This window comes from Cygnus atratus, chromosome 3 (genome assembly GCF_013377495.2).
Source record: "Cygnus atratus isolate AKBS03 ecotype Queensland, Australia chromosome 3, CAtr_DNAZoo_HiC_assembly, whole genome shotgun sequence".
Taxonomy (NCBI): Eukaryota; Metazoa; Chordata; class Aves; order Anseriformes; family Anatidae; genus Cygnus; species Cygnus atratus.
This window is the reverse complement of record NC_066364.1, coordinates 23,366,951-23,381,599: the sequence shown is the minus strand read 5'-3', so window position 1 is coordinate 23,381,599 and position 14,649 is coordinate 23,366,951. Positions and strand designations below refer to the sequence as shown.

At 33.1% G+C, this 14,649-nt stretch overlaps 1 protein-coding gene across 1 annotated transcript in view; it reads left to right on the top strand.

Moving 5' to 3' along the window:
* CSMD1 (CUB and Sushi multiple domains 1) overlaps window positions 1-14,649 on the top strand; it is a 1,150,797-nt gene that overhangs the window by 875,322 nt on the left and 260,826 nt on the right. The window contains exons 18-21 of the mRNA XM_035542943.1: window positions 4,307-4,495; window positions 6,198-6,314; window positions 7,794-8,009; window positions 11,228-11,416. Coding sequence (XP_035398836.1) covers window positions 4,307-4,495; window positions 6,198-6,314; window positions 7,794-8,009; window positions 11,228-11,416 — 711 coding nt within the window. The remainder of the gene's footprint in view (window positions 1-4,306; window positions 4,496-6,197; window positions 6,315-7,793; window positions 8,010-11,227; window positions 11,417-14,649) is intronic.

Sequence of the window (14,649 nt, the reverse complement as noted above, 5' to 3'; positions counted from 1 at the left end):
GGCTTAGAAAATATAATAATTATTTCACTTAATTTGATGACCACAGAGATTATTCTGTCCAGTTTGGGATCCTGTTTAAAAGAAGGAGCTTCTTAACATGGAACAGATAACATTTACAAGTATATATGCAGCCTTGCACTTGGAGCTAATTCACCCTTTTAAGATTACAGGGAAGCATTTCTGGTCACTGGAGCTATGTCTGATCCAGTAAGTTAGAAATGCTTGAGTCTTGGCTTCAGTCTTGCAGTCATTTGTACAGTTAAAGCCCAAACCCATGCATGATGAGAGCGTCCAGTGCACCCTCAGTAAGTTTGCAGATGACACCAAGCTAAGTGCGTGTGTCGATCTGCTCGAGGGCAGGAAGGCTCTGCAGGAGGATCTGGATAGGCTGGAGCGATGGGCTGAGGTCAACTGTATGAAGTTCAACAAGGCCAAGTGCCGGGTCCTGCACCTGGGGCGCAACAACCCCAAGCAGAGCTACAGGCTGGGAGATGAGTGGCTGGAAAGCTGCCTGGCCGAGAAGGACCTGGGAGTATTGGTTGATAGTCGGCTGAATATGAGCCAGCAGTGTGCTCAGGTGGCCAAGAAGGCCAACAGCATCCTGGCCTGTATAAGAAGCAGTGTGGCCAGCAGGTCTAGGGAAGTGATTGTCCCCCTGTACTCGGCTCTGGTGAGGCCGCACCTCGAGTACTGTGTTCAGTTTTGGGCCCCTCGCTACAGGAAGGACATGGACGTGCTCGAGCGCGTCCAGAGAAGGGCGACCAAGCTGGTGAGGGGTCTGGAGAACAAGTCTTACGAGGAGCGGCTGAGGGAGCTGGGCTTGTTCAGCCTGGAGAAGAGGAGGCTCAGGGGCGACCTTATCGCTCTCTACAGTTACCTTAAAGGAGGCTGTAGAGAGGTGGGGGTTGGTCTGTTCTCCCACGTGCCTGGTGACAGGACGAGGGGGAATGGGCGAAAGTTGCGACAGGGGAGTTTTAGGTTGGATGTTAGGAAGTACTTCTTTACCGAAAGGGTTATTAAGCATTGGAACGGGCTGCCCAGGGAGGTGGTGGAGTCACCATCCCTGGAGGTCTTTAAAAGACGTTTAGATGTAGAGCTTAGCGATATGGTTTAGTGGAGTAGTTAGTGTTAGGTCGGAGGTTGGACTCGATGATCTTGAGGTCTCTTCCAACCTAGAAATCTGTGTCTGTGTGTCTATGATTTTCACCCATGCCAACTAGCATCTTTCCATATAGTAGTGCCTGGGCATAGTTCTAGGGATAACTTCAGACAGAGACTGTTCTCAAAAGGCAGCAGGGACAAGCACCTTTTGTTTTGAGGTGCATGAGATTTTAGCTGTAAGTATGTTAGTCGAGTCATGCATTAAAATTGGTGCCAGAGAATGGGGTCTCTCTAAATTTAATTCTGTGGCCTCTGTTTCCAATGCTTGAAAGCACATTCTGACATCTGCCTTACCGATGTTCTGGATGAAGCTATAATGATAGCAAAGAATAGCACTCTTGCTTCCAGCTGAAGTGCTTCCATTGTTCAAAACATTTTTGAGATTCACTGAATAATACAGTGACTGCTCCGTAGCTAGCCTTAATGGGGAGCCATGGTTATGGCACAAGCCATGTTTTGGTTTCTGTTTTTGGTTATTTTCTTCATCCATTTCATGCAATGAGCATTATTTAAACAATCTCTAAAGAATCTTACACTTTAATATTCCATTTTTCTAATGATTTTAACTATTTGAACTGTGAAGGGGGAAATATAGGTATGTAATATATATGAGTATGTAGTATATGAGACCATATAACTGTTGTTTGCTTTCATGCCTTATAGCAAGATTCATTTCCTCTTTAGAGATCTAATGAGATCCACTAATTAAACCAGTTTCTAAAAATCATTTATAGTTCCATTTGGTTCCATATTCATTTTAATAATAAATGAAGCATCTAATATAGCTAACGTACTAAAAAGTTGATGAACATTTGATGAAATGTCAATATTGACGGAGTGAAGTTTTTAAGGATGCCTGCTCGTATTTTTCAGTTATTCAGTGAGGTGCAACATCTGTTTTGATTGTATTTTTGCAGTTAGCTTTGGGTTGTGTGTTATGTTCCTTTGAAAAGAGAATGATTAAGTTATAGGGTAGAATATTATCTGCTGAAGTCATTCTCACTGCTACATGGAGTGAAGTGAAAGGAGCATTTTTTGAGGGAGCTACTCCTCCCTGTTCTTCTTGGGAAGTACTGGAGTATGTAGGGTGGGAGAGGAAAAACATGCATTTCTCATAGACTTTAACCTTGTATTTATTCATCCAATTGTTATAAATAGTATTAAATCAACTTTTTCAATTCCTGGACCCGCAATTTATCACTATGATGCCAAAATTTCTCACGTATAGTTTAAGATCATCTTTTTGTAGTCAGGACTCTCAGCACTGTCCGTTATTAAGTTTGTCTTATGTTATCCCCCATTAAGAAAAAAATCTTTGTCCAAAGAAGCAAAGAAAAATCCCTTCTTTTCATCTATAGGTGATTGCTAAACATTAAATACTGAATATTTTCCCCTCAGAATGAAATTCTGTTTCCTGAGCTGACTTTTTCATTTGTACAGCACCATTATTTCAAGCAGGAAGTTGCAAGTTGCTAGGGTAGCCACACCTTTTGGTCTCCTTGCAAAAACCTGAAAAGTTACAGTTTATTATTTCCAAATGAAACTGATAGGAGTTTACGTGACTCAGAATCCCAAAGCAGTTGATGTGTTGGGTAGGGGTTGAAGGATGCCCAAAGAGAAAGGAATTTTAATTGTGCTGCTGCGGACCTCCATCTACTGTAACATACCTCAAAACACTAAATACAGTTTGTCTCAAAAAAAAAAAAAAAAAAAAAGTTTATTAAAGTTAAAATTTCATCCACAATCAATATTTATTTAGGCCACATACACTGCAGAATATTGTAGACTTAAAAAGGTTCTTTGATTCTATATTAAGCCTTTTAAGCCAGGTGAAGGGAATCTGGCTTCCCTTCTGCAATGCACTGTATGCATTAAGAACATGCAGTCAAGACTAAAAGAAGCATTTATTTAGAATTTAAGGAGGTGCCTTATGGGAGGGATACCTCATGAAAACCAGATCATAAGCTTTCAAATCTGAATTCAAAACTGAAAAGTAGCTGAAGGGTACAGGGATTATTTCTCTGAGAAAGGTAGAATCATTATTTATGTAATTTTTGGTTGTAGTCCTGCTTCCAACCATCATATCCATAATTCTAAAACCTTTACTTTATGCCCAAATAAATCATTTTTTTCCTTATCTTTTTAATCCTTCTACTTAATTCCTAAGGTTATGTGGTAGTCCTGGAAAAATAATGAACTTCCATTTGATGTTTGGTGTTTTTTTTTTCTTTTTTCTCTTCCTTGTTCAGTGTATAGCTGCAGGTTTATTTGTCATACACTGTTCAAACTTTTTTGTAAGACATAATTACTAAACACCTCTTCTGTCACATAAGAGTTATGCAACTATATAACCTATATTAATTATCTTTCTATTTTTGATGCATTGGATTGTATGTGTAAGATTTAACAAGTGGTTTCTTAGTTCATCCATTACATTTTTTGATACTGTGCTTTTTGCTAAGTCAAATAACTGTTACTCCAACAGAAGAAAGTTGCATTGTCCCACAGTATCAGAAATGTAATAGATGAAATGGAATAATTAAATATGATTTATATACTAGATTGGATGTTAGGAAAGGGTTCTTCACTGAGAAGGTAGTTGGGCGCTGGAACAGGCTGCCCAGGGAAGCAGTCACGGCACCGAGCCTGCTGGAGCTCAAGAAGCGTTTGGACAGCACTGTCAAACACAGGGTGTGATTTTTGGGTGGTTGGTCCTATGTGGAGTCAGGAGTTAGACTCGGTGATCCTTGTGAGTCCCTTCCATCTCAGGATATTCTATGATTCTATGAAAAGAGAAAATTGAGTATTAATACTTCGAACCTTTATATCTTCCTGTAGTTGCAGATGTTCAGTGCATACATTGGTGCTTTTTTTCATTGTTTGATCAAATAAATATACAGCTCCAATTTTTTTCCTTCTTAATTTGGGCTTCTCCATTCTGTGAGATTGAAAATTGAAAAACTGCTCTTCAATAGCTAGAAACAGTCCTTTATATCCCACACCAGTGCTCAGGCAACGCTAAGAAGTATCTTTTGGGGACTATTTCTTCCTTCTGTCTTACTTACTCTTTTAGTGTATTGTTTATGATTTTTTATGTTTACTATCTGAAAAAGGGGAGGAAATAAATTAAACCTGTGTATTTCAGGTGTTACTCTGGAATCAGATTCCTGCCTTGACCCAGGGATTCCTGTGAATGGCCATCGCCGTGGTAACAACTTTAATATCCGCTCTACAGTAACTTTTAGCTGTGATCCAGGATATACCCTGAGTGATGAAGAACCACTCATATGTGAACGAAACCATCAGTGGAATCATGCATTACCCAGCTGTGACGGTAAGTGTCAAGTTCTTCGGGTGGCATCATTTAAGTCCAACGAAGTCCATCTCTTATTTTCAAGATCTAATTAAGCCTATTATTACGACTACCTACCTTCAATCACACCAAAATCAGTATTTTTAAAAAATGATTTTTATTGTTAATAAAAGCTATACTTCACATCTCTGTATTAACTTTCAAATACTGTAAATGAGCAGTGAAATTTACAGGTATATATTAATAGAAACATTACAAATCTGCAGTTTAGTAACTGCAGAAAAAGCAAGACATTGAGAAGTTGGGGAACAATAAAACTATATTTAGAGCTCTATTTTTTATGTGCTTCTAAAATTTGTAGTGTTAGTGGTAGATTGAAGTGGTAAAACTGGAAAATGGGTATGCATGTGCTCTTGTTATTGTCGGAAAGCAAGTTTCTCTTTATAGATGGGTAGAACTGGGTTTAACTTGGTTAGAAAAGTAGTAGAAATAGAGAATGTTTTCGGAGATATGGAATATGAAGCTGTCCACATCTTTCTTTAAAAAAAAAAAGCTGAACTATGCTAGCAAATATTTATGTGCTCTTTTTATCATACCATACATTTACTGTGGTTTTATCCATTCATATTCTCCTTCAGGCTTATGTGCAGCAGTACATTTATGCAGGCAAAACCAGGCTAAAACATTTCTTCTACTTATTTTTAAACATATGTATAAAATACATAAATTTAAAATAAATAAACTTTAACAAACACCTTAGTCTGATAAGAAATGAAAACAGAACCATAGCCATAATGCCAGCATTATAGCTGTGCGTACATGTTTGTGTGTAGAACTTCTGAAAGTGTATTCAACTATTTGTCATGTATATTTGCCATCTAGTTCATGACAAGGTTTATCCTTCTGTGTGAAGAAGACTAAAAGCATCTTAATGCTTTATTGTTGTATTTTAAAATATTTAGTTTATTAAAATTTGAAAGAACATAAAAAGCTGGACAGCAACAGATGAAAGAAAAGCACAGCCATGCTGTATTTATGAGATCAGTGAGTAATTCAGCAATGCAAATCTTTATTTTACTTTAATTAATTTGCCATGCAAATTGGATCAGCCTAGTTTAGCAAAATGCTTATATGCATAAAAATTTTCTAGCATAGTACTTGTGTCTTTCAAAATACTTATGAAGGGAAAACCTGAACCTGTGAGAGGAAAATACTTATTTTTTTCCCTGAATGTCACGAAAGAAATCAAATAGCAAAAATGCTTTTTTATTCTTTGAAGAAAAATACATTTTGTTTCTTATATTTTTTTGTTTGATGAAAACAGAATGAAATACCTTTCTAAGTATGTAGTCCAAGAAAGGTAACTGTAAGATATATGGTTTCTGAGTGAGTTCACCAAAACAAAACAGTACTTCTAAATACTGCTACAATAGGAATTTGTATATTCTGGAACATAGATTTACTTATTTTGGTATCCCGCCAACTAACAGAAGATGTTGTAGAGGAAAAATAAAATTCTGTTAAAAGACTACTTAAAGAATAAACAAATTGTTGTCAAACAATGTCATGGCTTCAAATTAACTTCCTAGTTTAATACTTGACCCTATTTTTCAATTTTTAAAGTAGTTAAAGAAGTGAACAGTGAACTTTTTTTTTTAATTAAAAACAGGACTTCCTGTATGACTTCTGTTTTGTTTTCCTTTTTTTTTTTTCTTCTATTAAGCATTATGTGGCGGATACATTCATGGGAAGAGTGGAACTATTCTTTCTCCAGGTTTTCCTGATTTTTATCCAAACTCTTTAAACTGCACTTGGACTATTGAAGTGTCACATGGCAAGGGTAAGAATAATTATATTAATTCATTAATTAATTAATTTAATTAATTAATTAATTATTAATATTTATATGTAATCTCTGTGTTTTATAAATTCAAACAAGCAAAATGTCATTTATGAATCTGCTTAAATCATTGTTTTCTGCCGTTCTTTTGAGGAAGTTTAATTTCACAAAATGAATGTCTTCAAATGTTGTAATCTTTTTAATTTGTGTTTATTTTGGAAAAGAAATGCTCTTTTAGCAGTGACCTGGGGTAATGTGTTTTAGTTTCTCTTAGAAAAATGGGCAGAAATTAGAAGAGCCAAAATACATGAAAATAATGTTGTTGCTTGTTAAATAAAACTAAAGTACTAAATGAAAGTTTCCAGGGCCTTATTGATAGCTCTTCTCCAATATTAATCATGAAACAGCAGATTTGATCTGTGTATTAGTAACCTTAGATTTCAGACTCAAATCATGAAGCTTAAAAGCTTAAATTAATAAAAATTATATATCTTTATGTTGTATACACAGTGGAGTAACATTTGGGTGTGCTTAGCAGCTTATCCATTGGTGAAATGGATAAAAGAAGCAAGGGGAAAAATAAATAAATAAATAAAATAATTAATAAAGCTTAGGAAGTACAGATGATGCTATATATCACTGAATCAAAATATAATGAAAACGTTCCTCAATCAGCCTTCTATGGCAAGAAAAGTCTTTGTTATGTGTGATATTAGTCTGAGACTTATATTGGAAGTTTCTACTATTCAAAATCTTCTTACAGACTGTTTTTTTTTTATTTAATGCTTTTGTGGCATTTTCAAATTTGAAGTATGTGAGAAGATTTTCTAAGAAGACTGTTGCTCCCCACAGTAAATAATCATATTTTAAAAGTTAACTGTAATGGAAAATTCAATTCATTTCTGGACTGGAAGTTGGCAATTGGAAAAGTAGTCACTTCCTGAGTAGTGACCTAGCTAATGTGAACCTGTATATAAAACCTGTGTCATCTTGGTCCTTGTGTATAGGCACTTGCTAAAGTTTAGAGTAAAAAGCAAAATCGTATCTGAGGAAATGCAAAAAATAAAGCATGAATACAAAAATATAGCTGATTATTAAAGTAGGACTCCTAATTTAATAGTGAGATGATGACAGATTAGAAATAAAAGAAATACAGAAGCTTACAGAGTAAACTGTACAATAAAATCTAGATTTTCAGAGTGCTGTATACAAATAACACTGAATCCTATGAATTATTTTACAGGAGTTGGTGATTTATGGTGAGCTAAACAAATACCCCCAGTGCACAAACTGATTGGTTGAGTCTATTTGCTTTCTGGAGTTTTTGTTCTCTGAATTTCAGGGTTTGATTCCATGTATGACTTTTTCTAAAAATCTTCTCATAGCATTTAAGTTTTACTTTCTGTGTAAACTAAATAACGGAAGAGAAAAATTTCCTGTTAAATCCTTTTCTTTTCTCCCTTTTTAATATGTTTAAAGGTGTACATTTGGTTTTTCATACCTTTCATCTTGAGAGCTCCCATGACTACTTGCTCATAACTGAAGATGGCAGCTTCACAGAACCAGTAGCCAGGTTAACTGGCTCAGTCTTACCCCCTACTATTAAAGCTGGCCTCTTTGGAAATTTTACTGCACAGCTTCGATTTATATCTGATTTTTCAATTTCTTATGAAGGCTTCAACATTACGTTTTCAGGTAAGATATTCCAACCTGCTAAGTGTCCAGAAATTGTTTCCAAGGTAATATTTTAACTTGCAGATAGCAAAAATGTTGTTAAACACCAGTAAAGAAGTTGAAAGAAATATACAGTCTGTATCTTAGAAGACCAGCTAAGATTTATAAAGGTGGCTAACATTTAGAAGATGTTGATGACGAGATGCTTTTAAGGAATTTTCCCTGTTTCCAGAGAACCAGTGAAAAAGAGGTTTGGAGGAAAATGGAGGAGAAAAAATACACAAAGAAGACTAAAAGAAACTTCATACAAAAGAATCTAACGAGCTGTTTCACTAAAAGAAGGACAAACTGTAAATAAAGAGCAGCATGCTGACTCAGAGTCACAGTGCAATTTAAATAAATTAATTTTGGAATGGAAGAAAAGACATTTATATAAATAAGTTCATGAAGGTGTATTAGGTGTTGATAAATGCAGTTCTGATAATTTTTAAAAACTCTAAGAGAATTGATAAAGATTGCTAATGCTTATTTACAGTCTTTTAAAATTAGACTACATATAAAATATATTTCTCAAGAATTTTCTTTGCCTATCTCTGTTACTAGAGTGTGAAATATTTACAGATGCATGTACGAATGAATCAGCCACTAGTTAAGATGCTTGTGCTCACGGATATTCTGTGGGAGAAACACATAAGGAACTAATATATCTGACTCTCGTACATCATTGTTCAAGAACTGAAAAACAATAAACATGTTTTATCTGAAGTCTGGCAGTGTTGCACTAGACCTATAGATGCACTGTTTACAAATACTGTAGTTCAGCTTATTTAAAAAAAAAAAATGATTAGAGCAATAGTGTTGTATTTTCTCATACGAATTGATGAATATTTTTTCTGGTTACTTTAAACTAACCAAATTAGAAGTCAACAGTTCAAGAAGTTTGAAATGCAAATGCATTTTTTTCTCTTATATTTTATTTATAAATATCTCAAAATGGTAGATGACCATTTGTAGAAAAATACACAAAATATTATTATGGATGTAAAAGGGAAAATTGTAGAGTAATAAAATAGATGTATCAAAAGTTTTCAAACATAGGTAAAGTTTTATGCCCTATCTGCAACAAGTACACACATAGATAGCCATCATAAGTCATCATTTATATTAAATAAGTATTTTCAGAAATATTATCAATCACATTAATTTTATGGCACAAATGAATAAGTCTTTTTGCATTTTCAAATGACCAGAATGTATTTTGCTATAGTAAGCAGTTTACTGTTTAGTGAAAGACCTTAATCTATTTTGAATATCACCTAATACAGAAATTTGCCCCACTAAGCACTGAATTGATTGCAGATAAATCTATACAAGAGATAGAAAAGAAATTTTTAATCCTTCCATGAAAATTTTTGATTTTATTTTTTATTCAGTTGTAATACATACGAACTGTTTTGTTTTGCTCTACCTTTTGAAAGCAACTTTTGACAGCAGAGTGACTAAACTGCTAAGTTTATTCTATGAAGATTGTCTTGGCTTCATTTTGAAAGAAAAAATCAAAAGTAGCAATGACAAACTTTACAAGTTGCATGCATAAAAAAAATAAACTTTTAGTTAAAAACACAAATAGATTTTTTTATCCATCCTGTAACACATGAGACACATGAACTGGTATGCATGGAAATTGCATTCTTATTTTGATGACCATCAGTGAAAAGAACTTGACTAATATGTCTTCCATGTAACTGTGCATTCCTTGTTAAGTATATCTTAGTGATGTTTGTTTATCATAGAATTATAAAAACAATTCTTATCAGAAGGGACTTCAGCAGGTCATTGAAACCAACCTGCTGTTCAAAGCTGGATCAGGTATGAGATCAAACCAGGTTGCTAATGTTTTTGTGAAGGAGGATTTTGAAAACCTCCCACTGCACTACTTCTCTGGAAAACGTGTTTTTACTTGCATCCAGTTGGAAACAGTTTTACTAAGTATTTCAACTTATGCTTATTGTCTGTCATCTTCCCACCACCTGGGGAAAGTGAATAGCACTTAAATGCTATTCATTCCATGCTGCAACGCAATTTTTTTAACATATTTTAATCTACTGTATATATAGTAAATACGTAGCAATAATTTAATAATGTTATAAATAGCTATAAATAATACAAATAATATTATGTTAATATTATTATTATACCAACAACAATAATAAATCAAAAATAATTATTTAATTATTCCTATGATTATAGAGACAATAATATATACAGGAGAAAGTACAGAGTAGTTCCATATCCAGCACAAAGGGATAGAGAAAGACACAGTATTTTATTATTATTATTGTTGTTATTTTTATAATTCCCAGTTTCTTGTAAAGGTAAAACAAACTGAAAGTTGTATTATGATATTAGTCTAACTATATCATCCCCTCTGAGAATAACAAGAATTCCAGGACATGTATTGTTCTGTATACATGTACTGTCAGTTAAACAGATTATTTAAGTAATGCTGAAAAAAAGTACACACTTTAGGAAGCATTTGAGGACTTCAGTTTTACTACTTCTTACTTCTTTTTGTTCCTATAGATTTGCAAATTCTGTGAATTTATTCCTGGTTCATAGTTACAAGAGAAAATAAATCCAGACACTTTGAAATTTAAAATATACATATATATATATATATATTATATATATATATATTTAATTTCAGTTAGGTGACATCTGTATGATTTCTAAAAGGCATGCAAATAGTTTGTTATTTAAATAGTATAGTTTTACTTGAAAAACAGAAGTGCATTTTTTGAAAATGTGGTCATATGTCTTTTTATTCACCTGACATTTCATTTGATTTTTTGTTAGATTTTCTTCATACATAATGAATTTTTAAACTGTAAGTCTCACTTCTAAAGCTGTTTGGGAGTTCAGATCAAATGAACCAAGAATAATATACAGAGGATGTAATTAAAGAAAATTATAGTAAACCACTTAGAGTACAAGCTGATTACAGCCCTTAAAAATTAGGAAAATAAATGTAGTGTAGGTGGGACACAATAGATACATAATTACTGTATATATAGCCATAATAAAAATATAGAAATGGTGCTATTTTAAATAGAGAAAATGGCTCGAAATACTTGTTTTTCAAGTGATGCATACTGACAAAATGCAACTCATTTGACATGGTTTTTTTTCTTCCCCATGTGAACAACTTGTCCTATATATATATGTTTTATTGTCTGCAGAATATGATCTGGAACCATGTGATGATCCTGGTGTTCCTGCCTTCAGCAGGCGAATTGGCTTTCAGTTTGGTGTTGGAGATTCCTTGATCTTTTCTTGTTTCCCTGGATATCGCTTGGAAGGTGCTAATAAACTTACCTGCCTGGGTGGTGGTCGGCGTGTATGGAGTGCACCTCTGCCAAGGTGTGTGGGTAGGTGGTCACATGCTTTCATTTCATTCATCAAATCGTTATTAGCACATGGCATGTTTCAGAATATTGGGTAGAGAACAAAGCACTTGAGTTGAAAGGATTGATCCCCAAGCTGTAGAAACTTTACTCAGTGCAAGATATAAGTACTCCATGTCTTTTTTTACTTAGAGAACAAAAAGAAGAGGAATAGTAAGAATCATGGTAGAAAGTAATATCAGAATGTCTTGTGAGATAAAATGTAAATGTAATAATTGAACTGTATGTGCCCTTATTAAGATATAAATTTCATACTTTGTCTTTCAGGGTAAAGAAACGATGTTTAGAGCTCTTAGGTGAAAACAGCCTTTATAACAGTACCCCCGATGATTTTAAGGGTGTTTATTATTGTAACTCTGAACATTTATTTTTTTTTTTTTACAGTTTATAAGCTATACACTGTATTGCAGTATCTAAAGTGTAATTTTTAAATGAATGTACTGTTGTTAAAAATCATAACTATATGCTCAAAGTGGGTAAATAGGTCTTTTTTTGTGAGCAGTGTTGTTACTGGATTTTTTAAAATTTGTACTGTTGCTGTAGTTGATTTGATGAGATAGTTTTATCACCAGTATATGAAGTGAATCTGATAGCTACTATTGACATAAGACTTCTGAAATGTCACATAATTCCACACACCTACCTGTAAATGGATTGCAATAAGAGGCCTATTTAAATACAATTTTCTTTCATTAAGGGAGACACTCAACTTTGGCATGATTGTTTTGCTTCTTATAAGAGCACATATATCTATATCTGAAAAAAAAGTTGTAGGTCCTACATTGTAAATACTCATAGAATACATATATATAGCTTTTTATGGCAAAAAGGAACGTATTTGTAATTATGTTTTAATGACCTGGGCTTATTTAACCAATTAGAGAGAAGCCAACATTGTATGGCGTTTACCATTAATTATGTATATATACATATACAAATATATATATAATTTAAGTCTTAGGCTATTTTCAGCTAGCTTCTTAATGCTGTTTGACTGTGAATGTTGGCTAACCCAGTGCACATCATCATATATCAACTTAATATGTGCAAATTTCACTATAAGAATATTCACATACTCACCTTGAATGTAGCATTTTGGTTTTCCTAATTTTTAAGAGCGCTCTGCTGTTCTATAGCTGTCCATGTATGCAAATAGAAAATTCGCTGCTTACTTCTGGATTCTTAAACAAAAGATGACTGTTAATTGTGCAATATTACAATTCTTAATAGTTAAGTTTAATCAAGATATCATTAGGATATACCCACATGCAATTAAAACTGAATATAAAAACTCTTTCTACTGCATGTTGTTTTACTGTTATGGTTGCTTGTTAATGATGTTATTTGAAGTAGGTGATTCTGATGCAGTCAATAATGTATGAATGAAAGTATTAACATAAAAGATTATTTCTAAACAAATCACTGTTTTGAAGAGTGACAGAAAAAAGGTAGGTCTTTAAGAACGAAAAAAAATTTCTACATGTTAACAATATCTATTATTCCTTTCTACAGAATGAGCCAGTTTAAAAGTATGATTCTTTGATTCTTTATAAACAAAAATACACAATGAGAAAAGTATTTGTATGTGTAAACAATGGCAATCTCGATCTCAAAAAAAAAAAAAAAAAATCAATCCAAACCAACCCACCAAACAAACAAAAATCCACAATACTAGATGACTGGATATTGTGACCAAATAGGAGACACAAAGAGATACCAGATAGGAAGCTGCAAACTTATTTTCTAACTCCTCAGAGGATAAGTATATGTCTGTCAGCAGCTATCGTATACCAAAAGTTATCTGGTTCTGGTACTATGGGTTGAATACGGATTATTAGCCTACAGGCATTTTTTAGTTGGCGGGATTCAGATTCCAAACATTTGAATTTCACTATTTTAATGTAGTTTTGCACTTGGTAACTTAAGTCAATAAAGTCAAGATAGAAAGCCTAGATTTTGGTGTCCATTTTACAGTGAGAAGAATCGGTCTCCAGACATCCTTTAGATGCCTAAGTAAAGGAAATTACTTCCATTGGAAATTAAACTTCCACAAGTCTGATGGTCTATTTTCATTTTTAAGTAAGCTTTCATTTGTTCCAATATATTTTCCTCTATTTTTAAGTAATATTATATATTTGTAAAGTTATCTGCGTCTGTTCCCAAATTCATTAGTTATCATTTTTATATCCAAGGTTAGAGATATTTGTTTCAATAAGAGAAAATTTAGTGAGTACACTGAAACAAATATGGCTTAGTTTATATTACTGGAAGAAAGGAATAATATGATGAAGTTCCATATACTTAGAATTATGCTACAATGATAAGATTGTTGTTGTTGAAGGCTTTATTCAAAATTACCATCTTGTAAACTTAACTTCGTAAAATGGAAATTTTTGTTTTGTATTATTCATTTTCATGTCTGAATGTGTGCTCAATTTATTGTTCAATTTTATTCATGTGTCATTTGAATATATATTTTAAATATATTTTTTGAACCATTTGAACCAAATATATATATTTTTATGGAAAATTTAAGTATCATGCTCAACCACACAAGAGGCTCAGAAAGTTATCATTTTCAATATGCAAATTAAATATGAAATTGTTTTTCCAGTTACATGTCTTCTCAATACTTGTTATGAGACATAAATTTAATTTTCTTTGAATAGAAGCAAAAGTGCATGTCTGCAGTACACTAACTAGCAGGAAAATCTGTATTATTTCCTGTAAAATTTCATATCTTATTTGATGTATGGAATCTTTTAGAAGTTATAGTTCTTGGGGAGTTCGGGTTATTCACTTTTTTTTGTCGTTGTTTTTCTTTTTCTGGTGGGCTCCTCTGCGTTCCTCTCAAAAACATGTTTGTTTTAGTTCAGATTAAAAATAATAATAATAATAGATAATAATAATTTAAGTGTACTGATCTGCAGGAATACTGTTATTTTGTGATGAAGAAAATACATGTTATATTATTGTCATATATTTTATTTTTATTAATGTTTTTATATTTTAGAAAAACTTTCCTCCACATTGTACAGTAATATTAAGAGATTCGTACCTGATATTTTGAAAATGCTCATGGAATTATTCCACATAACGTAGATTACATATTGCAGAGTTGCAAAGGTTACCAAGTGTCAATTTAAATTAATGATGCATCAGCCATTGAATTACCTATGAACCTACAGGTCTAATTT